Source organism: Atta cephalotes, assembly GCF_000143395.1.
Source record: "Atta cephalotes unplaced genomic scaffold scaffold00081, whole genome shotgun sequence".
Classification (NCBI taxonomy): Eukaryota; Metazoa; Arthropoda; class Insecta; order Hymenoptera; family Formicidae; genus Atta; species Atta cephalotes.
In genome coordinates this window covers 280,425-307,331 of record NW_012130145.1, presented here as the reverse complement: position 1 = coordinate 307,331, position 26,907 = coordinate 280,425, and the positions used below count along the sequence as shown (strand labels likewise).

General features: G+C 29.3%; 2 protein-coding genes across 2 annotated transcripts; both read right to left on the bottom strand.

Moving 5' to 3' along the window:
* Nucleotides 1–2,531: 2,531 nt before the first annotated feature.
* LOC105624557 (glucose dehydrogenase [FAD, quinone]-like) lies at nt 2,532–15,891 on the bottom strand. Its single transcript, XM_012205917.1, is given in 6 exon segments — nt 2,532–2,897; nt 3,294–3,567; nt 12,924–13,320; nt 13,790–14,044; nt 14,047–14,224; nt 15,526–15,891. Coding segments are annotated over 6 exon segments (1,836 nt in total).
* A 3,104-nt stretch (nt 15,892–18,995) lies between these two features.
* LOC105624555 (glucose dehydrogenase [FAD, quinone]) lies at nt 18,996–23,295 on the bottom strand. Its single transcript, XM_012205916.1, has 5 exons — nt 23,097–23,295; nt 22,829–22,999; nt 22,047–22,702; nt 21,069–21,855; nt 18,996–19,075 (listed from the first exon to the last, which is right to left on the bottom strand). Exons 1-5 carry the CDS (start codon nt 23,293–23,295, stop codon nt 18,996–18,998), a joined length of 1,893 nt encoding a protein of 630 aa, XP_012061306.1.
* Nucleotides 23,296–26,907: the final 3,612 nt, after the last annotated feature.

Sequence of the window (26,907 nt, the reverse complement as noted above, 5' to 3'; positions counted from 1 at the left end):
AGAGAGAGAGAGAGAAATTATAAATTGTATTGTGTTCGCGCGCGCATGTGTTATGTGGTATATTAAAAATTTAGTAATTAAAAATTACTAGAAAAAGAGTCTGGATCTCGAAATCACAATTGTATTTACATAACTCGGTCAAATTTACGCCGAATTAAAAAAATACAAGTGAAGTTTCATTGAACGCCAATAAAGAAATAAATCGATTGTTCGTTGAAAATTTACTGCAATCATGATGTAGCCCTGTTAAATGGACGCTAAAAATTTTTTCATTTTAAAAATTGCATGAACTTCTATTATATGAAGTCTCAAAATTACCAATTAAAATATTACGAATCAAAATACAAGAAAATTAAAAAAAAATAAATTATGAGAATATTTATTTTTAGCTTGAACTTTCGAGCAGTAATTTTTGAGACATGAAGATAACAAATTGGCCAATTATGTAGAATACGGTTATGATTATATCACATGATTTATAAGTATACTAAGATAAAAATTCAATTAAAGTCACAAGGCCTTGATTATTGAAATAATAATTTATGCCTTTACGTCAATAAAAATATACATGAATTAATTACTTATGTTAGTGACAGTCCGTAACATAGACTTTAATTGAATCAATAGCATTTTTTTCTCAGTGTAATTATAATTTCTAATGGTGGTTTCAACTAAAAATTTCAAACGTTTTTATTACAAAAATTACTATTCGAAATAAATGATAAATAAATAAATAAATAGTAAATACTTTAACTTATTTTTACGAACTTTTTTGCTGTGTAGTATTTTGATTCTTGAGCCTTGTATATAATATATAATATTTTCATTTAATGGAACATATAATAATTTATGAATAATGTGTTTATGAATAATTTATAACGAGTGATATACGATAATGTAAAACAGTGCTGTGTTTTATATCTCGCATTTTGTTCTTTTTATTAGAATAAAAAATCTTACCTTAAATATGAAATTACTTCTAGCTGATATTACGAGGCTCTGTTAACTTCTTATTATTATCCCGCAGATACCGTAGGCGAAGAATTTATACTGATTTATAGTAAGAAAGTGAACCCTCTGTCGCTATTTATATTTCGGATATATGAAAAAGTACAAAAAGACCGCATATTTGTGCGGTGGAGAAAAAGGCCTTAATTTAACAACACGCATCACGCACTTGTATACATGGATCACGCGTCATTACGTATTATAATTGAAAGTAAATACGTATACGCACATGTGAATTTGAAATAATACGTATTCACATTTTAATTATAACCAACGAGATGTCATTGTTAAGGACCATTGTTAATTTATAGAATAAGAAGTATAAATTATAAATAAGTTTCCTTGTATCTACTGTACAAGATCTTTAGCTGACGGTATGCATATATATCGTATATCGTACCATTCGCACATACGCGCGCGTACTCTCAATTTACATTCTATGAATTTTAATAAACAATGTTACTGAACTTTTCTCAGATATTCTTACTTATCAAGATATTTAAGGGTCCAGGACTTTTTTGTATACTCAATATATAAAACATACAAAAGAATATATTGCAATATATAGAGGTTTGTTCATGCGAGCATGATAAATGTACATCGTGTTAAAACATGCACAGCAAACATTCAATTTTTGATTAATTAAATTGATAAATAATAATGATCTACAATGTACATTGATGTAATTACGCAATTTGAAAGATCGTATCAATGACATAAAGGGAAAATAATTTTTATCTTTATAATCAAAATAATTTTTATCTTAATTCAATATAAAATTATCATTATATTTTTAGATGTAAAAAAAACAGAAGATATGTATTTAAATATTGGAATATATTTGAGAAACTTAAATATAACACCATAACGAAACATTCTTAAAGCTTTTTGCATTTATCATAATTTATGATAATAACGTCTTACTATGATAATAACGAAAAATATAATTAGATAATGGGACAGGAATTTAAGATAACTTTGAATTATAATTAGTGTTCTGTAACGAAAGTAAGCACTCTGCAAACAATTACTATTTATAAAGCCTATTCTATGATGTACTCTTTGTTTCCTGTTTTTTGTTTTTTACTTTTTGCTTTTAACTCCTTTATAACCGTTTTATCGATAATTATATTTCTTGCTATGTATTTCTTGTTTTTTTCGAAGTTCGTTAATTCTTATCTCAGATATGATATAAAACAAAAAACCGAATAAGAAGCAAAAAGATAAGATGTAAAAAAATAGCAAAAAGCAAAAAACTGAAAACAAAAAGCATATAGTAGAACAGATTTAAATGTTTTATTATGTTTCTAAACAAATGTCAATCATGATGATTGTACAATTATCTATTAGTGTTATTAACAAAATAGAGAAGCACGGTCAAAGTTCATCAAATAATTTTTTTATGGTCGATTATTACAAAAAAAATGTATCAATTATATTATATTATACATACAGTAATATAAAAAATGGCGATAGCCTGCGTTGACTATTTACGAAACGCAATCTTAAGCGCGCGTGGCGAATCAAGATTGCCAATCTTCCTTTATCATATCGGCACCTTTCTCTGCAATCATAATCGTTGGTACGTTAATATTCCCTGAAACTAGATACGGCATGATCGAAGCGTCGATCACTCGTAGTCTTGCAATCCCATGAACTCTTAATCTAGCATCAACGACGGCGTAACAATCGCTGGCAAGCCCCATCTTGCAAGTGCCAACCGGATGGTATATTGTCGATGTGAAATGACGTGCGTAGCAAGCCCAATACTTATCCGACGAGCTATCAAACTGCGAACATCCTGGTATCGGATTTGGATTTGATCGAGCATTTAACTTCCGCATAAGACGAGTACGTCTCATCCTTTCCATAAATCTCACGCTCTCTACCTATGAAATTAACATAATCATCTCTTTCAAGTCCTTATAACACATTTTTACCCAAGCCTTCTTAATTTTTTCTTTTCAATATTGATAATTATTTTAATTCTCGAAAAAGTCAGTATTATACAGCTCAATATTGATTTAATGAGGAGATTTATTTTTTAGAGGATCTATTTATGATTGGGATTATCTTCAATAATTTATTATCTTGTTTTTAATTTTATAATTTCCGCGAAACTCTGTCTTATCGATTCATTTATCGTGAGCAAACTGAAGCATGTTCAACAAATTATAAATATCTCGTACACTAATTGGCTTTATTATTATCAATAAGTTAGTTAATCATCAGTTGAAAGCAGTTATTGTACCTTTTTACGATCAAAAAAATGATAGATAACGTACTAGAACTTGGAGATCACGTGAGTCCTCGAAATAATTTGGAACAATAGCGGGAGCCTCATCCGGATCAGTCGATTTTAGCTCGATGAAGCCTCTGCTGCGTGGTCTTAAAAGAAGCGGAAAAATTCCGAAAGCTTGAGTATCTTTTGTGATATTTTCATACAATCTAGTGGCAGTATTCGACTCAACCCCGTATAAATTTGCTGCGAGAATTCCATAATCTGAGAAAGCCGAGAATATCAGCTGTATGTCCGGATAATCGAATCCGTCTGCATATCTGCAGCATAAAGATTGTTTTGAACAAATTAATTATTATCATTAAAGAAATTTTATTTTTTAAATATAGTTTATAATTCAATTTAAACCTTATTCCACCTTTAATTCCTAATTAAGAACCGATGAGTTAAATAAATTTTGGAGGAGGGAGGAAAAAAACATATATATATGGAGAGAAAGCTCCTTTTGTCTATACAATTCAATTGGCTACAGTATCGTTTGCCTACATCTCATTTGCCTAAAGATCGATTGTCTACAAGCACTTTTGTGCACAAATAAAAATTTCAGAAACGAAGTCACATTTGTTTACAGGTTGATTGCTAATTAGCATTCGAGCGAGATGAGACGAGAAAATATTGAGACTTACATTCGTATTCATAGTCCTTCTTCATTTCAAAAGTGGAGGAAACATTCCTCGATTCTCCAAGATCTTGTCGTAAATGGATCTCAAATCTTCTTTCATCAAGAAAGAATATTTTAGGGATTTTTAGTAACATACTGAAGGTAGCATATCATAATATATATATATATATATATATATATATAAACTTTTTTAATATCGTGAATTACGAATAAAGGCTGCGAAGGCATTGTTGATTAAATAAAGTCGTGATCATTTTGCAAAAATAATGAAAAAAGATAAAACTAATAGCGAATTCGATTGGACACTCGGTGCGCATTAAAGCCGCCGTACACAAAATAACGTAAAGATATGTTTATAAATAAACATAGATTCGATTAAATCGTGTAATATTCAATACATTTTATTGTACTATTAGATAAAGTATGTATTTCATAATATTTGCATTTCATTTTTATATTCAAATTAAATCAGTATACATCAGCTGTAATATACATCAATATACCGTCCGCACTAGTGCTTCCAATTGAATTCGCCATAATGCTACTTATTACATGGAGAAGGAGAAAATGTTTTTGGCACAGCTTAATATTTTCGAAGAAAAAGCTATTGAAAATTAAAAGATCGATGCGACAAATCTAAATTAAAAGTTATCGAAAATAAAAGTCACCTGTGTGACGAACGGAATTTGCTTAGTTATGAAGGTTACATCTTCTTAAAGAAACTTGTAACCTCCCTTGAGAAAAGGAAGCTAAGGCTCCTTGTTTGGTCAAAGAAGGTTTATGAAATGTGAAATGAGAAACAAGGAATTCTTTTCTTTAAGGAAAGATTATAAATAGGGTATTAGTTTCGACGAAAACAAATGATTGATACAATTTTACATCGTCTCGATGGACCGATATTCTCGCTTCTCAAGATTCCTGAATTTTATCTCGAGACATTCGAGAATATTGACTATTTTTGTTTCATTTATTTGAAATATTTATAATCAAGCAGCATATTTATAACTGTCATAAAGACATAAAGATATAAAGAAAAATAATGTGTGATAATCTATGCAAAAAGCAACGAATCGATGAAATATCAGATAAAAGGAGAACGTGATTAATAATACTATTAGGAGTGTGATTTAGTTTTAAGGATATTTTTTCTCAAAAACTGGTTTATTGGACCCTTAACCGACTAAATGCATAGTTTTTCTGAAAAAATTCATTGATAAAACAGATCTTTTCTTTGTTATCGCTCTTCGATATTTTTCATTTAACTTAAAAACTTTATTATATATTTATAATAAAATATTATATATTTATATATTTATTATAAATATATTTTACTTGTTTTTATAACGATTATCCAATTATTTATTCAATTATTATAACTCTTAAATAATAAACTTATGATGCGACACTTAAATAAACAAATAAAGATAATAATAATAAATTATAAAAAAATGATAATAAGTAATAAATAAGTAAAAAATAAGTAAAAAATAAATAACAACAATAAGTAACAATAATAAGTAACAATAAGTAATAAATAAATAATAATAAAAATAATAATAAATAAAAAATGATAATTATAATATACTACTCAACAAAATTAAAGGATCACCATTTTGCAGCTTGAAATTTCTTGTTTTTCGGATAAATACTTCAAAAATTAGCCTGATATTTTATGAAGGTATATATCAGATCTCAAAATTTTTTACAAAAATTCATTCTTTCGAAAACTGTAAATCGCATTTGTGCGCAATTTTTAATTCACGCTGTAAAATTTCGTAAATTTTGTAAAAAATTTTGAGATTGGTGCATCTTTATTTATGTTTGTGTACTCCATAAAATATACTCCATAAAATATTAATAAGAATATTTTCTAAAGTTATAATAAATTAATAACAATAAATAATAACAATAAATAATAATTACAACACTTTATTTTTATTTTATTCAAATGAATAAAATGTTTTAATTGTCATTAAGAGCTGTAAATGTATATTAATTAATTTTCTTAACTAATATTATACAATTAATTTTTTTAAATCAATTATTTGATTTGAGCTTGATCTTTTAATATTTAAATTTAATTAATTTTGGCTACTGCTGATGCAAAAATATGTGTTTTTTATTAAGCCGATGCGACGGAATCAATGACTGGGCACCTATTATGTGGAAACAATCGGAATGGATTCCGATTCCGGATTCGGAATTATTCCGTTTTCGAAAACACAATAGAAATCTAGAGAATAACTTCGATTCCATGATAGGTGCCTCTGAACTTTTTCATAAGTAATGTTTATTTCTTATTCTGATATGTCTCCAATTTTTTCGAGACGAGACAAAAAAAAACATATGATAATCTCGGAAATGTTACTTTTAATGACACGAAAAGTTCTGAGACGATATTCCGAGATTCTCGTATCGAAATGCAATATTTACTACTGACTAATCTTCGAGACAAGCTTATAAGTTCGCTTGTGATTGATTTGATCAGTGACTACTGAGAATATACTGATTGAAACAATCTTTGTAAGAATATAGTAGAATTTATTTTTTTAAGCTTTTACTATTATTATTTTAACAATCTAAATATTAATCGGAAAAAATTAAAAAAACAATCTAATTAAAATCTTTTATGAAAAAGATAAATAATTTGATATATTAAATTTAAAAGACATTTTCATTGTAAAATATGACTAATATTTATATAATTATATAAATTATATAATAATTTATATAATTATTTAATTATGTTATATACAATATATAATGTATGTAATGTAACGAAATTAATTTTAATTCTTCGTTGTCACATCTTTACAAAGTTTCAGAATTATCATATTGAATCAAATTAGCCAATTGGTGCAAATTGATGCTGTCATTCTAAAACTATTCATTTAATTTTTTTACGCGTACATCTTCAAGATTTTTTTAAACTTTAGTCTTAAAATGTACGCGTAAAAAAAGTGAACTATAATATAAAAAAAATTATACGTCATTTAATCTTATCATCATCTTATCGTCATTTAAAATGTAATCTTTTTAATTAAAATTTTAGAATACTTCTAAAATTTATCCAAATAAAAATAAAAAATGTGCGCGTTTCCGAAACATTTTTTTTTCGATAGATGAAGAAAGTATTATTTTCTCTTTAAATAATTTAATTTAATTTAATTTAATTTAATTTAGTTTAGTTTATTGCAAAGCTTTATGAAAAAGACTACAGAGTAATAGAATAATAGACATAATATGATACAATAGACTATAGTTAACATGCAATAATAACATAAATGCAATAGACAATAGTAGCTTGCAAATGATTAGGCGTCAGCAAAATTGCTGTTACAAAGTTACCAATAAATAAACCGAAATAAGATAACAATGAAATAAGAGATAAATCAGTAGCTGCAATTATACACACATACACACATACATACGCGCATACACTCGCAAACATACTAATTTCATCAGTCTCGTTTAAATACTGTGAGTGACGCGACTCAGCGGAACGAAAAGAGGATAGAGAGACATTTTTATGAATCAGGAAGGGAATTAAAATATTTGACAGAGGTGTAGAAGAAAGCAGCACAGAATTTAGTGAAACGATATATGGGAAAGGATAAGTAATCTTGGTATCTTGGTGACAAGAGGGTTAAAAGAGTAATAATGTTTAGAGTTCAACTGAAGAAGATGTTACAGATATAGAGAAGTATTGGAGTGAAGGAAAGAAAATATAAGACAGCATGACAATGAAAATATAAGACAGATGGAGAATAAAACGTTGCTAAATCTTAAGCCAGCCAGATCTCTGATAATACTGAGACATATGGCTATATTTACGGATGCAATAGGAGAAGAATTTTGGAGACACTGTACGAGATTTAGCAGATGTTGGTTAAGAGCCGAAACGTAGACGACGTCAATCAAATAAAAAAATAACAAGCAATTGAAAAGTGAGGAGTTTTTTAGAGCAGGAAAGGATATTACGAAGAAGACGTAAGGGGAAAGAAGATGTAAAGTATAAGCAATCCTTGACGGTCACGTATAACTCGAATGATTATGAAGAGTCAACATGGACACCAAGAATCTTAATAGAGGAGGAGCGAGGAATTGGAATAGAATTAAGAGAAATGTCGAAGGACTAAATACCGGATAACAATGTTGAAGAAGCGACGATCAGGAAGGATGTTTTAGAAGGATTTAGATACAGAGCATTATCAGTGGACCATTCTGCAATAGATTTTACATCTGTATTCAAAGTAGAACAGATTGTTAAAGCATCGAATGGATGAAAGGATTTGAGAAAAATTACGTCATTTGCATAAAGAGCATTTGCTCGGAGGAATATATAATATAAAGAAATATTAGACAAATCAGAGACAAAAATATTAAAAAGTAAAAGTCTGAGAATGAATTCTTGGGGAATTCAGAACATTCAGAGAGAACGGCACGAGAAGAAAAAAGGAAAAGGATTATACAAGATGTCTCATTTTAATCAATCACTTCAAATATTTCTTGAACAGTGCATTTTAAGGAAAAATGTTTCAGACAAAAGTTTTGAGACTTTGAAGGGGACATGAAATGTGCCATTAGTTTGATTTTGGATGGCATCATCAAAGTCAAGATAAGATTACTTTGAATTTTTTAAATGAAATTCTTTATTTTTCGTTATATATTCTTGTAGCTATCTCGAAAGCTTTCCAAAACACTAATTAAGTTCATTTTCATTAAGTACTTTTCGAGTTATTGTAAGGCTTGTAAGGCTTGTAAGTTGCAACATCTCAGGCATTAGCAGGCATTACGCAAGGTAAGGCTCGATCGACGGTTAAAAACCTCTTAAATGTTATTCAAGAGTATGTTCTGAATACATTTGTCAAGTTCAAAGTTATTGGAGGTTGTACCTCTTATTTTTATTTTTATGTAAAAGAGATTTTTGCAAAAATAAAAATAAGAGGAACAATCTGCAATGATCTTGATCTTGACAAATGTTATTTGAAAGTTCTCGAGGTAAGCTACATAAGAATAATATAAAATGGGGGATTCCATTTAAAAAATTCAAAGTGATCTTGCTCTGATGACGCCACTCAAATTATCTTATGCCCTCCTCAAAGTCCCAAAACTTTTGTCTGAAACATTTTTCCTTAAAATGCATTGTTCAAGAAATATTTGATCGATTAAAATGGGACACTCTGTATATGACAACTTGCTACGTGCGATTTGTAAGGAAAGATGAAAGACGAAAGGAAAACGAATAAATTAGCAAGAGGGCAGAATGAGAAAGACCGCATAACTTGAGTTCGGCTAAAAGTAGGTCATGATTGACGGTATCGAAAGTCTTTGTGAAGTCCAGCGCAACGATGGAAGTAAGGCGACTATTGTCGAAATTACGAAGCACAATGTTAGAGATGTGAAGCAATTCCATCGTGCTGTGAGATCGACAAAAACCAGACTGACAGGAGGAAAGGATATTAAAATACCTGTTATACATGTACTGACGCATTTTTAATATTAATCAACAGAAAAAGAAATTATTACTGATAACAATATACAATTTTATATGTGAATTTCGAATAAATAATGAAATTAATAATAATTCAGATAAGACAGTTGTGGCTGTCTTTTCAAACAAACTTTCACTCCATTATAATTGACAGAACAGTTGCGAAGGTTATATATATTTAATTTAAAATGGACTACTTAACTCACGGTCCAAAATATTAATCCTTATTTATTATATATTAAGGTATGGCATACTTACAACGTGTGAAATCACGTAGCATTTATAGAAACCGGGGAGGAGAAAAAAGTTGATATTCATTCTTTCCCCTATCTAACGTTTGTCACTTTATATAAAGAAGCGATACTGCTCATGTTTTTTCAAAAAGTCACAATTTTCAAGATTCAAAACTTCTCGAGATAAATATATTTATATGGAAATCTATTGACATATTTGTTTATTGAAATATACATATTCATTCCTTTAATTCTTTTATTTTTATCTCTATTTTAAATATGATTAGTAATTTTTTAAAATAAAAGTGTCTTTTGTGATTTTATTTGAAAAATTCTCTTTTAATTTGTTGTTAAATTTTTTTTTGCAATTTACAATTTTCGGCAACTCTACTTATACTCTTTACGAGGCTCTTCTTTATGTATTCTTCCAGAATAAAGATTTTACACAGTTACTTTAATCGGTATATTTTACTGAAAATTAAAAGTATGAACACTTGAACATCAACTAAATCCCTGTATAGTAACGATGGAAATGAAAACACGTGTAGTAAGTGAGAGTTTAACAAGGAAGTAATTTATGATGAAACCATTAAGAGACTGCAAAATATCAAAAGATCATCAAAAACGTTATTATTGCCCTAGGTCTCAGGTAATATAATTAATTAGTATTAATTTTGTGATTTTATCATAATTTGTATAAATTAGATTGCTATATTATATTATATATTTTTAAAGCAATCTGTATCCAATTTATTTGTATATAATTACTTTCTTATTATTGAAATACTTAAAAAGAAATACTTAAAAGTAATTTAAATACTCTCAAAACTTAAATGTTTCTTCTTTTTTAGCACATTCAATGCCACTTACATCTCAAATATTTGATCTAAATATGGTGCTCACAATTATCATTCACTTCTTGTGACTCTATACAAAAGTCAGGGTGGGACGTTGAGGGGAAACGATACTTCGGTTTTCTAAGCGCTTATTTGGCAGTTAATCAAGACCATTGTCATCCCAAAATCTACAAAGCGATGATTAACCAGGCGAAGACTTTAACTCTGACATTTTATTTAGATCATTTAGATGAATTCGAAGAATATATATTACGAAACTTTTTAGATACAAAGTATTAATTTTGATTCCCAAACCTCAAACTCATATCGACAAGATGTTATAGATGCTATCGAATTTATTCATATTAAAAAAAAATCATTTCTTCAGCTATGACAAATAATTACCAATGAATAGAAGTAGAAAGTGGTGAAACAGCATGCAAATTGGTACGTAAATGGGGATACTTATATAAGGATATATCGCAGAATTAAGCCAAGATAGTGTTTGTTGGAAGGCAATTTCTGAGGAAGAAACTGTGAACGCTATTTCTTCGAGTATCGATCCTAGCAGTTACAACGGCTTCGTGCATTTATGCCGGGCTTCGAAGTCATATATACATATCTTATGACGATTTCCCGGTGCTTCAACGAACTCTCGTCGATCCAAATGTCTACGCCTTTATAATGGAGCCTAAAAAGATGAAGCTGATATTGTGTCCTAAGATAAGCTTTTTACGTGCAAAAATTTAAAAAGAAATAAGCCACCTTCGAGCCTTATCCTTAAAATTGTTGTTATCTCAAAAAGGACGGATCTGAGAGGAATTCGAGAACTTTGCAACGCAATGTGCTGTGGATTGCAGATAAAGTACAAACCGACTTAGCGAGAACAGGGAAGAGGATCGCAATGGATTATGAAAATGTAAAGCCGAATATCCTGATATTCGATAAAGCATCAGAGGATTTTATCCTGTTTCCGGGATATTAGCGAATGATCCCATGCACAATCAAGCCTGAAGAGCATTTCTTATACTTATAGTGATAATTCTTTGGAATGCAAGATTGCTTTCGAAGCGCTTTTCGTCCTAGAGGAAGAGAAACTTGCTGAAAATGCCGAAAAAGTCGATCACTTATTCAGAGATGAGCTTAACAAGTCGAAGAAGATAATTACTTTAGTGAGAGGAAAGGGCCTGTTGAACGTCATCGTTATCAATGAAAAGATCGACGCATGGGATATTTGCGTGAAGCTGAAGGAAAACGGGCTCTTTGCGAAATCTACGCACGCGGACACATTCGTTTAGTACCACGGTTAATTATCACGGAGGAACAAATATGCGAGATATCATTTCTAAGACCATTCTCACGTATACGTAACGAATCCTTTAATATTTATAATAGCAAGATTATATCTTTCTAATAAAAATGCGAATGATAATTAAGTAATAAAAACAACATTTGTTGATGCTCTATATTTATATCATTTTCATAATTTATTATTCTAATATACTAATATATTCTGTATAATTTTAAAGTCAATATCTATCTGTGACTTTTATCTCGACCTTCACTACAAAGATAATCTACATCATTAATCCATATCAAAACAGTATCGTATAAAACAATATCAATCATTCCCTTGATGAAAAAATTTCGTTGAAATTATTCCATGTTTTGGAACATTTCAGTGAAATTGCTAAAAATTTACTGAAATTTCACTGAAAGTGAATTTTTCACCTATACAACATACCGAAAAATCGTTGAAATTGAACTGAAATTTCTCGGAAATTTTTATTGAAATTTCTGTGAAATTTTGCTGAAAATGAATTTTTTAGCTAAAAATCTGGAATTCAACTAAGAAGCTGGAATTTTTCTGAAATGTTGAAATTTCGGACTAAAATGCCCCAAAACGTGGATTAATTTCAGCGAAATTTTTCCATTAGGGTTAACACATTAATTTTACCAAATGACATACTGCAAGAAATTGAATCAGTCATTGAATGCATTGAATATATATATAAAAAAATTATGGATATTTTTTTCCAAAACAACAGGACACTGCTGGACTTTTGCGCACAAATAAAAATTTCAGAAACGAAATCACATTTGCCTACAGATTGATTGTTAATTAATAGGCTGCGTTCAACAGAGAAAACTAATTAGTTAGCGCTTAATTCTTTAATACGATTGATTCCTACATTTAGATTTAGAACAAAGAACTGAAGGCAAGAACCAATCATATTAAAGAATCACTAAGCATTAACTGACTAATTTTTTCTGTTGCCATAGACAAACGTGACTTCGTTTTTGAAATTTTTATTCGTGCGCAAAAGTGCACATAAACAATCGAGCTATAGACAATACATGTAGGCTGCCGATCTGTAAGCAAATGAGATGTAGGCAAACGGGATTCTCTCACATAATATATATTGCTTACTTGGTATTGAGAAACGCCATTCCAGCACTGTATGCTGTCGTATAGAGAGGACCAGAACTGTTCCACAGCATTTCTCGAATGTTTCTCAACTTTGTAATTTCAGATAGTTTCATACTGAATTTGTTTCGTTCTGATATACTGTGCGGAGGATCGATGATATAGATTATCCCACCCATTCCCACGTGATCTTGAAGATTTTGTCCTACACCAGGTGCATGATGCACCACAGATATGTTCATCTTCTCGAGATGATGCCTCGGCCCAATTCCCGACAACATCAATAATTGTGGCGACTGTATCGCCCCTGCAGAGAGAATCACTTCGCGTTTTGCTCCAACTATGAAACGTCTTTTACCCTTGCGGAACAGCACCCCTTGCGCCACTTTCGATTTATCATCTGCAAACAAGTTGCTTCTTTTATTCGTTTATTTCTTTATACAAATGATGCCTGCGATATCATCAAAACCGCAACTTGATTTCGCTGTATAATTATCTCATAAATAATGTCTAATGATCTGACCGGAAATCAATACTTATATTTCCATTAGTATATTACGTACAACATTGATAAAATGAATGAATATCACTTCCACGAAGAGAACTATCTACACACTTTATGATTAGATTGGAGGACTCGAGCACGTTATTTAGTTCCGCATGCATTATATTGTCATTATCCTTAGGCTGCTCAAGAATATGACAATAATGCGTGTGGAACTAAATAACGCGCTCAAATCCTTCAATCTAATCATAAAATGTGTAGATCGTGTTTGTTTTCTCCGTGAATGCGGATATATTACATTAATCTGATATTAATAACTTATCAAAAGAGAATATTTAAAGAAGAACAATTAGATTTCCTGAACCTTTTCTCACTAGTATTTTTTCCACAAACGATTCCAAGCTGACGTATAGATTTTTCCTCTTTGAAGCGGGACGGAGATAAGCTTTAGCAGTGCTGCATCTTAATCCATCCCTCAAAGTACCAAAAGAATGCGTAAAACCCGTCTGATTTGCGCCATTCACATCGTGTACTTTGTATCCCAACTCTTCGCCGGAGTGAACAATATAATCGGCTATCGGTGGATTATACTTAAAATATTCTACTGTCAAGTATCCATTTTTTTATGATAAGGCGAGTCGGCAAGTTCCTTGACTCTGGCATCTTCTGATCTCTTGAAATACGGCAAAACGCTCTCGTAATCCCATCCCACGTTACCAAGAGCCGCCCAAGAATCATAGTCCCTTTTGTTACCGCGAATGTAAAGCATCGCATTTAATACACTGCTACCACCTAACACCTTGAAAATGTGAATTATATCGAAAAATAGTCCTTGATATTTTTTTAGTTAAAATGAAGATTTTTTTGTTAAAAATGAAAATTTTTAGTTAAAATTTCAATAATACATGATGCAGGATGACTATTAGGATTGAAAGTGAACTACTATAATTTTCCTTCTGCATTTCGATCGTTTTTCTGGTTAGAATTGAATATTTGAGACTCGTCAATTTCATTTGAATAATTGTATAAGCTTTTAAATGTTATCATAAATAATAACTATCGAAGGAAAGATGTTTCTTATTGAGTGCTTCTATAGTAGAAACAAAAACTATACAGGAGCATATTGTAGATTTCATAATAAATATAGATTAAAAAAAGTTTCAAGCGAAGATTTACAAAGAAAATCTTACGAGTGTCAAATCTAATTTTATGAAATTTTGTATTGATTTTAATGAAAGTAGACATAGGTTACGTAAATAGATAAATTTAGAAAATATTAATTAGTAAAAAAATGGTTTTAAGGGGGAAATCTCATTATAAGTAAAGTGGTTTTTAGTTTTTTGTTGTATGTCTCAAAAACTATTTAAGATATCAAAAAATGTTTTTTATATAAAAATTTTATTATAAAAATGCCTCTATTTATCACATTAATAATATTTCTACAAAGTAATTTTTTTTAAAAGTTTTTGAACACTCCTTTCGAGATTTCATGCTCATAAATTCGCTTGTATAATGACTTTAAATGAAATTGATATTTCAAACTTTGTAATCCCGATCTGAAAAACGATCATCGAATCGGAAGAAGAAAATTAACGGTTCAATACAATTTTCAATACAATTTTAATGATTGCCTAATATAACATAATGTTCAAATTTGAAAAACCATAAACATATTATTTCAAAAAAAGAATAATAAAAGTTCTGAAGAATATGAATAATAAAAGTATAAATGCCAATCAGAATCAACTTTTCGAATTCAAATTCTTTATTAAATAACAAATTAATTAAATTATTAATTTAATCATTTTAGAAACAGTTTTGCGCGGAGCAAAATATTGTATGATTAAATTTTATTCTATTTATCTAGTTATATATTCTTTTGATTCTTTTTCACATAAAGTGATTTTTTGTTAGTTATATCATCAATAATAGGCCATTGTAAAAAGTTATTTCTTTGTTAAATTATCGATTCGACTATCTTCTGACATTCAAAAGTTTACGATTCAACGTTTTCTCGAGTGTAGAATAAATTAATTTTTAATCATCGTTCTTTGTACATGCACATTGTTATCTATAAAATAATTAAGATATTTAAAATACCTTGCCACGTGGCCATCTACATTGATGATTATGCATCGCCAAGCAATAATTGGACGACGATTCCGTTTTAAAATCCCAATCCAGATATGTACGCTGCAGTGTGAGATATGACCATGGTACATCGGACAAAGGAACTTCATCGACGCCAGCTTCGAGCAGAAGGACGGTACAATTTTCGTCCTCTGACAATCGGCTGGCTAACACAGCTCCTGCTGATCCTCCGCCAATTATCACGTAATCATACTGAGCCAACAGTTTTTCCATTAATAATGTTTGTAGACGATTCTCCTTGTCCATGATATCTGGACGCATGTTAATAATGAGATATCCCAATATCATGAAGAGCAACTTCGAAATTAAGGACATGATCATCGTATACATGTACTACTGCAATCAGATGGTGCTGAATTTGTCGTTCTATATAATATAATTATCCTGTTGTTGAAGAGAGAATGTTAATTATTTTTACTAAGTTCTAGTAATATCATTGCTAAAAATTTACACACACACACACACACACACACACACACACACACAAAATACGCATGAAAGGAAAAAAAGGAGAAAAAAAAATACTGCATGCGGATACATCATATAATATACAATATGTATTTACAGATATTTATATACGGTACAGATTTTTTCTTGAAACATTTTTTCTACGATTATTATGCTCACAGCCATTATTATAATACAATCTGTATAACATATTCTAGCATTTTGCTATTAATGATTACGATTTTAATATATTTTATCATTATCTGCCGTTCTCTCTATTGTACTTCGCTTGTCCTAGATAACTATTTTGATATTTTTTGCAGTTATTTTTTAAAATTTGTTTTCGCCAATATAGAATTTTTATAGTATTAATATATTTATTTTGTATATTTTTTTTATTAATATTATAGAACTTACAAAAGTTCTTTTGTAGTATTAATTAGAATAAATTAATAACACAAACATGATTAAATTAGATAAATTTTGTTTTGTACTTTTTACATTTTTATATATTTTTATTTCTAAATAGCGTGAGGTATTTAATTATTGAAAAGCCGACGAATTATGTGCTATTTATCGATAACTAAACAAAGAATTAAACGTAAGAATTGCTTGCCGATAAAAGATTTTATTTACCTTAGCAGTATTTCATATAGAAATTTACTGTAGTCGTTCTAATCCTTTTTTTACAGAAAATATTAAAATAGATTTTTTACAACTGGCATGTTGTATGTTGTTATTATCGTTGCTATACTATATGTATATTACATAGTAATATAACACTTTGAAAAGCGTAAAAAATTTGCAAAGGTACGTAGATAGAGATACGTTCACGATCATACTATAAGTAATCCACGTATGATTGTAGACTAATTTTATTACTTGCGTCTAAAAGAAAGCAATACCTTTTGTACATATTGAGTTGTTCTACTTTTGTTATCGTATGCATTTAATTAGTTGAATCGTAATTATGAAAAGATCAATTAGTAGATAATTATGAAAAAATTCTAAGTGACGCGTGTACTTATTTCTCTTTTATGGACACGTTACATTCATAGTCACGAATGTCTTCAATAAGGTCTCGCGATTTTTAAATGTTCTAGTACGTTTCACATGAAAATGGATTGTTGTAGATTAAATTAATATGAAATAAATATAGATCGTATTAAATACAAGCATTGTAAATATGAATGAGATTTACAATTAGTGAAACTTTGTAATCGATGCAATATCAAATAATTGTACATATTCAACTTTGTTATGAAATTTGTTCTTATTATGGCAAATTTCACAAGATTGCATATGTTATTTAAAATTATAAATGTAATATAATTTACAGAAATTAATTAATTTAATTTATAATAATCTGCCTGTTTATATTATATTTGTTTATTACCTATTTATATATTTGTGATATATAAATATACAATTGGCAATTAAATTATCTGAGAGATTCCTGAATATGCTTCATTTAAAAATTTATAATTGTTACTTAAAAAATGTTACGTCACGGATCTTTTAAATGTTTTTAATCATAGTGGATTTTGGACTCGTTGCCGAAGGAAATTAATTTTCTATAATGAAAAATAACAATAAATAACGGTTTAACAACTTAAAAAAATATTCAATCTTGAGATTGTGAATATTCAATCTTGATCTCTTTATTTTATTGATTTACAAGAAAGGAAATTGGATTTACAATTAATGAAGTTAATTGATATTCAGTTTAGAATTTAATTTTTCTTCACATACATTCTTCACATTCATCTACGAGAAAAAAATTCTGATATCAGAATGATGATTTAATATTTTTGTCATCAGCAACAGTTGTTCATATTCTTTCGGGAGCGATAGTTTAATCTTTCCACAAAAAAGTTTGATTACTACTTATAAAAATTTATAAAAAAGAATATTTAAAATAAGATAGAATATTTAAAATAAAAGATAGAAAAAAACTTGACAAAAATATTAAATAAATTATCTTTAAGGTAATTGTTCACTACCAATTACTTTTTGATTAATGATAGTTAATCAGCGATAATTACAGTAATATTGTAATTGTGATCATTTACACATTAAACTCGCACTGCTCAGTTCAACGAATTTAAATCTTGATACATATTATTGTGAATGTGCAGTTTTGATTTGAAATCCGACGAAAACAATGATAGTTGCTTCTCTCACTTATTTAAAACGTAAAAAATACGAATTTTCCTCGTAAAATTTTCCATTATTTTAGTAAAAGGGATTATTTTTAGAAGTGGAAAATTTTATCGACGCACGGAATAATTAAGGCAAGAAATAATCAACAATTATTTGAATGGAGTTCAAATATTTATTTTTCATATCGAGCATCGATCATTTACTAATTGTAAGATTAAAATTCAATTTCGACAACAGTAAAACCGTTATATAATATAACATTATTATAAATCTGTTTTCTGTTGCTGAATTAGTGTATTTTTGGAATTGAAAATAAGATAGGTATATATTTAATATTTGTCGAAAACAAAAAAGAGAATCTAATGAAGTCAAGTGTAAAAACAGAAAATAAAAATAGACTATATGTAAAATGATGTTTATACATCATTTTACGCCATGGTATCAAACTTTAATATTTCGTTATTTGCAAGCGCTCTCTAAAAACATATAGATACATACACGTAAATATTTATACGAAAAATTACGTGTACATTCAGATTCAGATATTCTTATATCAATATGGTTTATACAAAATATAATAAAATAGTAGAGTTCAGAGTTTCCAGTTTTTTCTGAAATTTTTTCTTTTCATGTCAACAACACTAGTGCTCTCGTATTATCATATTAGGTCTATTTTTTATTGCTGCACTTTCTCAATTAGTATACATAAATATATGTTTGTTTCAACTTATTTCACCGATTCAGAATGCAGCAATAAAAAACAGATATATATGTTGTCATCACGAAGATAAGCGCGCGGATTCGTCTTATCATCTGCTAGTTACCTTTTCTTCGTATCTGTTCTTCCACTTTAACCAATATTTCTTAATCATATCTGCTCCTTTCTCACCTATATAGAGATGTGAAATTATCAGTCAGATTCAATCTAACAATTATTTACGGTAAAATTACAGTAAGATTAATAATTTATTGATAATTTGTTATTTTTGACAGTTTTATGCCATATTTATATTTTAAATAGACCATACTTATATTTTCGGCGTTTATGATATTGTATAAGATAAAATAACATTATTTATATTAAATCTGTCAGAGTTTGCACTCTTTGCATTTAGAATTTTCTCTCTTTCTAACGCTTGAATATATTTATTTTGTATTCAGTATAAACATTTTTGAAGATTACAACATGCGAATATAACATGAATAAACCTGTTCTCATCAAATATATTTTCATAAATTAATAAAATTATTCTGAAAATAAATATCTTGCTGATATTTATTTATATATTATATTATATTTTTATATTTATGACTTGTTGATTTATTGTTCTGTGAATCGATTTTAAATTTAATTTTAACTTTTTGTTAATTAATTAAAAATTATTCTTTTTGCTTAGATTAAATATTCTGGTGCAATTATGTAACTTATGTAATATAGGATGCAAATACAATAAAAGTTTATTTTCTGTATATATAAATATAATTTAAAATATTTTCATTTTTGTGTCTTATATTAAAAATTTTCAATTGTATGTATCGTAATACTGCTATAATCCAGTTATGTAAGCTTGTAAAGTATGACGGAAATATGAAAAATAGATTGCATCTGCCACACCTTTTACATTATAAAAAAATCTAATTAAATTTTTTTTATATTTCCTTAGTTATTACATACACACACACAGCCCAGCTTTCTAATTAATATATGTTATGTGTATATAATATACAGAGTGGAGCAGTAACTCTGTCTACTTAAAATATTTCTGCTATTTTTAGAGATATTAAATTTTAGAGAGATTTAAATTTTTAGAGATATTAATAATATATTTATTGAAAAGTTGTATAGCATCAAGAGAGTACGATATACTACTAATAGTTTTTCTATGGTACTTATATTGCTTATTTAAAAAATTACCCTTTTTCCATATTTTTTTTAAAGCTACTATGTGTTTTCTTTCCACCAGTTGATTCATCTTATTATTCTGTTCATATAAAAGTTCATATAAAAGAATTAATAGTTTACGAGTTATTTAAAATTTTATGTCAATATATGCCAGCATAAAATATAAAATATCCCGTAAACTATATCCCGTAACTTTTTTATATCACTGCCTTAATACTTTTATGTACAGAATAATTAGAAGAATCTTATTGTGTAAAAAAATCGTACAATTCCATTTAAAAAAAGTGGAGATGACTTTGAAATGACTTCTCCGAAGCACCTCCATCTATAGAAAAACTATTATATAGTATTATACCTCTCTTGATACTAAGTAACTTCAATAAATATATTATTTCATATCTCTAAAAATAGCAGAAATATTTTAAATGAATAGAGTTACTATCCCACTCTGTGGGACATACGCATATATCAATAAAAAGAATACAGTAATATCGCTACGCTTGGCTTAGCGCCAACACACTACTGTGTTTCCTGATGCATGCACAGTATTAAAATATTTTATAGAAAATATATGTTAGATAAAGTGTTTTACTCAATACTCTTTCTGAGCTGCATATCAAATTTTTTATATTTAAAAAATTTTTTTTAAATTATCATTTAATCAGCTCTTCAAAATTATCAGATAATTTATCATAATTTATCAAGCAAGTTACCGTCAGATTAAATAATATATAATATATGTATAGGTATGAAATATATATAATATATATAGGATGAATCAGAGTCGTTGAACCAAGTTTTTATCCTATGAGAAAATTGTCGACTTACCTAATTGAATTATAACGTGCAGTCAATTATTTTCTCATAGGGTAAAAAGCTGGTTCAATGACTCTGATTCACTCTATATAACAATAATAATAGTATATAACAATAATAAATATTAAAAAATAATAATTAATAATGTATCTCTATCTCTTACCTATCATGATTGCTGGTCCATTCGTGTTTCCGCTCACAAGATTGGGCATGATCGACGCATCGATCACGCGCAGCCCAGTCACGCCGTAGACTCTGAGTTGCGGATCGACGACAGCCTCGGGATCCCAGTAAGGTCCCATTTTGCATGTGCCTACTGGGTGATAAATCGTGGCACTATAGTATCTGATCATGCATTCCCAATAAGAATCAGTATACATGGGTATATGTTTGCATCCTGGAAACTGATGCGAGTTGAGCTCACTTCCGAATCGCTTGAAGGCATCAGTCCTGCTCAAAGCTACACTGATTTTCACCCCTTCAATCAAAGTAGCGATATCTTCCGTTTCCTTGAAATAATTTGGATAAATAAGAGGATAATCGAATGGATTTTTACTGCGCAATTTGATTACACCGCGACTCTTTGGTCGTAGCAACATAGGAATCACGCTCCACGTATCCTTGTCGTTGATCGGTCCGAAAACAGCGTCGTAGAATTTTTTCGTTAATCCATGCACTTTTCTTAGTTGTCTGCCACCATCCGAATTTGTCGAGCCAGAAATGAAATGCAGCTCAATGTCGGGAAAATCCAGCGAAGCGTTTGCGTATTTGGTGTTGATGAAGGCGATACCCTCGACGCCTCCGAGCACTGTCAGAGGTCCGTTGCCCAGCGCAGCGTATTGCATCACCGTTTGCACGCTTTGCAGTCGTTTTTCCACCATAGAAATCTTTTGATTAACCATGAATGTGAGTCCACCCAAGCCAATATGATCCTGCAAATTGCTGCCTACCTGGCGACGCGGAAACAAATTGTATGAATAAATGAAATGGAGATTGCTTGAAAATTTGACTGATTTGTATTATCTTATATATGATTTTGAAAGTTTTTGACTTTATTTAATAAAGTGTAACGATAGAGATCCGAAAGAAAGAGAGAGAAAGAAACTAAAAAAATTTTGCATCAAAAAATTTTTGCAATAACCTTGCTATCTTGAATCACTGGAATACCGAGCTCTCGCAAATGGTCCTTTGGCCCGATTCCTGATAACATTAGTAACTGCGGCGAATTTATCGACCCGCCGGATACAATCACTTCATTCTTTGCGCGCACGCGAAAGACTTTGTTGTCCCTGACGAATTCTACTCCGTAAATGTCCTTTGTTTTAGGATGTATCAATACTTTGGTTGCATGCGCGTGCATCGCCACATGTAGATTCTTCCTAAATCTGGCCGGCCTGAGAAAAGCCTTTGCACTAGAGCAACGACTGCCGCGCCTAATAGTACCCTGGGCGATCATGAAGCCGGTTTGAAACTCGCCATTGATATCACGATTTTCATATCCCATCTCTTGACCAGCCTGAACAAAGGCTGCCGCTAAAGGTGTGTGCCATGGTGCTTCCTGCACCGTCAAGAATCCGCCTTTCGCGTGATATGGCGTGTGAATTAAGTAAGGATTTTGATTATCTTCGGATTTCTTAAAATAATGCAGGATATCATGTGAACCCCAGCCAGGATTACCTTGCTGCTCCCAAATGTCGTAATCTCGCTTATTACCTCTTAAATAGAGCATATAGTTGAGAACACTGCTTCCACCTAAAACTTTACCTCTAGGCCAATTGCAACGGCTGTTCTCCATCGCTACAAAAATTTAATAATAAATAAAGAAGAAACTTTGACTACAGAAAAAAACAAAAAGATACTGTTTTAATGATTTAAAGATAAAGAAAGAAAGACTGACGGAGGAACAACAGAAAAATCATATACCTAGACAGGCATCATCCTGTGCCTCAGTTTTGTATTGCCAATCCAGCTGACTCAGTTGAAGATATCCGGCCAAAAGAGGTACGTCTGAGACCTCAGGTTCGTCACCGCCTGCTTCCAGCAACAATACGTTCCAATCCTCAATTTCGGATAGACGGCTGGCAACTACGGCTCCTGATGCAAAAAGAAGAAGAAGGATAGAGGAAGGAGATGTTTGTATTTATATTACGTATTGTATTCGTACAAAATAACGAGAATTTCGGACACATGCCTGCACTACCACCGCCTATCACTATAAAATGATACGAAGGTAATAACATCTCTGATGGTACGTCGATTGGTGGTGCTTCATTATCTAGAGCTTCATATTGAAAATAAGCAAGCGCCGCAGCAAGAATCGGAAAGAGCAATGAAAATCCGCTAGTTGATGCTGAAGTTAAGCTTTCTGTCACAAAGCTTTCGATGCCCATTTTATTTTCTCACGATGTTTCTTATTAAAGAACTAAAATTTATAACATACATTCACAATTAATAAATGTATTAATATTTCGTTCCATTTATTTATTGCTTATGCTCCATTTATTTTCTTATTATATCATTGAACAAAGAAACACGACAAGTGTATGTGTAGCGCGAAATTGTATCTATACGCGAAGGACAAATATATCACTCGGTAATTTCTTTCCTTTTTCACAAAAATAAAAAAGGTAATGATTGCGACATATTCTTACGGATTTCTAATTAAAAGAAAAATGAAACTATATAAAAGCACATTGGGTATATCTTTTCTTATAATATAATATATTAAAATATATCAAATAAGAAATAATAAGTACATATACATTTTTTATATATAACGGATTTAAATAGATTTTCTGCAAAAAAGATCTTGTGTAAGCTTGAATATTCCTTATTATTTATTAATATAATAAGTAATTTCTAAGATTATTTTTAAAATTCAGAAAAGATAGTAAATATCTGTTATTATTTTATAGAACATAATAAATGTGTCGAATAGCAATGATAATGTAATGATAAAATTTTTTGTAACTAATAATTATGAACGTAACTTTTTATAAGAAAACAGATCCTTCAAAAATTTCTTCGTTCACTTTCTTAAAAAATTTCTTCGTTTACCACATAGCGACATTATAACTTCCTCAAAAAATATTTTTTTTGTATGAATAATGTAAATAATAGTATTATTCATTTTCTTTTTATTCAATTAAGAGAATTGAAGAATTTTCTAGGAAAACATCTAACCGAACCAAACCAACGCGCTATACTGAAATCTGTCGAAATAAAACCGATAGCTTGGCAACTATCACGTTAGAAATTGACAAAGAAGAAGCTACGTGGCTTGGTCTGAGCAATATAACAGTGCGAAATGAATATCAATTACTCGTGGAACTTTCAAATCTGTTAAGTAATTTCAAGCGAATTTTGTGCGTTCACAATTATTTTGTGTGTGAGTTCTTCAATTTCCTATTATCGAACAATTTTATCAGTTTTCCTATCAAAAATCATGTTTTGACAAGTGGCACATGTGACGTTTTTTGATCATATTCATGATAGTGATAAATAAATTGATGTAGATATTATGTTATATTAAAAGTTTGTAAATATATTTTTTATTTATCTATAAAATCTGATTTCTTTTTGGGAACAAATAATGACATGTGACACTTATTGTGAACTTTGTAATATGTATTATCAATGTACTAGAAGCTTAATGAAATTAGAGAGAGAGAGAGCGAGAGAGAGAGAGAGAGAGAGAGAGAGAAGAAAATTCAGAGATTGAATTATAAATAAAAGTTAAAAATCGTGAAAATATGAAATATTGCTTGTATCAAAAATACGAAACAAATGAATTATATTATATAATAACTAAGCAATTCAAAAAGAAAATTATATTGGTCTAATCTTTGCAAAACGGTGGAAAACATACGTCGTAGAAGTTTCCATTATTCTAAAATAATAAGAAAAGAAACTTATTACGCAGAATATTCGAGAATTTGCTATGTAATTCTTTGCTGCCAGAAGACTCAATCTTTTTCTTTCCGGGAGAAGCAAAAATATTCGATCAGTAATTTTTAAATGAAAGTAATTTTCAATTTAATGCTAAGGAGTATTCTAACTTATATGCATAAATCAATGCATGAATTAAATACGATGCGCTGTTTTATTATTTTTTTAAAAATTTTATGGAAACTATGCACGACATTTAAATATTGTTATTTTCAGCAGGAACAAATAAATTTACGTTGTAAATTATTTATTCTTTCATTCATGATAACACGGTACTTCTATCAAAATTATGCAATTGTTTTTTCCACTATGACTTTACTGCATGTAATCTAATTGAAATATCATTCCTTGTTTAATGTTAATGATAATAAGTGATTAAAGAATAGGGATTATTTAATACGAAATGTATATATGTATTAAAATTTATCTACTTTTACATTTACTTAAAAAAAAAAACTCGTACTCTCTAATAAAATTCATAGTAAATAGAAGTTCAAAATACAGATCAAAATATTAAAATATTAAAATTAAAATATTTCCATTGCAATATTTCCATTATTACAATTCCATATTTTCACAAGAAAGATTATTAAGTGAAGATGGTAAAGAATAGTTACCAGATTTTTATAAATACTTTATGCCTTTCGTAAATATGTTAAACATATATATGCCTTATGTAGGATATTTCACAACTTGCGATCTTTTTCTTCAGGAAAAACAGAAGAAGAAAATTGTTGTTTATAATGCAATTTATTTTTTATGTTTTACATTTCATATTTTTCGAAAATTAAGTCAAATATACTGTATTAGTAAAATACAACTTACTAAGAGAAAATTTTTTAACTGGTATCTCTCGTCCTATGAATAAGATTTTCTTGCACAAGTTGGAATATTATTCATGCGTTATTCAATCCATTTTTAGCTGTTAATTTAAAAATTTTAGTTTCTTTTTATTATTAACTTTTTGTTATTTTTGATCTGTATTTTGAATTTCTAATTACTATAAATTTTATTTTCAGAGAATATAATTTTTTTTTTTTAAGTAAATGTAAAAGTAGATAGATTTTAACATATATATATTTCGTATTAAATAATCTCTATTCTTTAATCATTGAACTTATTATCATAATAATAAACAAAGAATAGTACTTCAATTAGATTACATCATGCAGTAAAGTCATAATGGAAAAAACAAATTCCATAATTTTAATAGAAATATTCGCATTATTATGAGCGAAAGAATAAATAATTTACAATGCAAATTTATTTGCTTCCCGCTAAGCGGGATTATCTATGAAACTTGCCTGAAATCATCCACTTACTTCTTATTCAGGTTTTACCAAAGTCAATCTGCTTGCATGTGTCTTTGATACGTTGTAAGTTCAAAGACATCGAAGTGAATATAATAGATATTGTATCTTGTTATCACATTTTAAGCACATTTAGCAAAGAATTTTAATTAGCTCCGAAAATATATAAGATAAATCTTCCTTTTTGTATTCGTATTTTTATTTCAAAATATTGAAGTGGAACTTGTTCGTCGAAAAATACTGATAAATGCGAGCAAGTTGCGAGTATGGAAACTTCTGACTGATAAAGAATGAAAAGATGAAACATTCGAACACGGAAAGAACAATTTTGCTGAAGTATCTAGAAATGTAGCAAAATGTAGATCTGAAAATAATTTTGTTGATAGCAAAATAATATTATGTAATAATACATTCAAGATAATTATAGAATGTCAAAAATCTTTTATTTTTTTACATTACTCGTCATACTTGAGTATCCTACTAATTATTTTGATAATCTGACAAAATAATTTCAGATTCTCTGTATCTAGCTAAATTTTTACATACTTTAACAAAATTATTCTGTCCGTGAACGATGTTACTCGACGAAGAGCAGAGTAATACTGATCGTGACCTTGTTATAGTACTAGCACGTAGCCGAGTATCTCATTCAGGATAATATATTGACTATGGTTTCCGGGCTCTTCAGTCCCGTAGACTGTCGTACGGAATATAACGGTCATCGAATCGTCTCTCTCTCTCTCT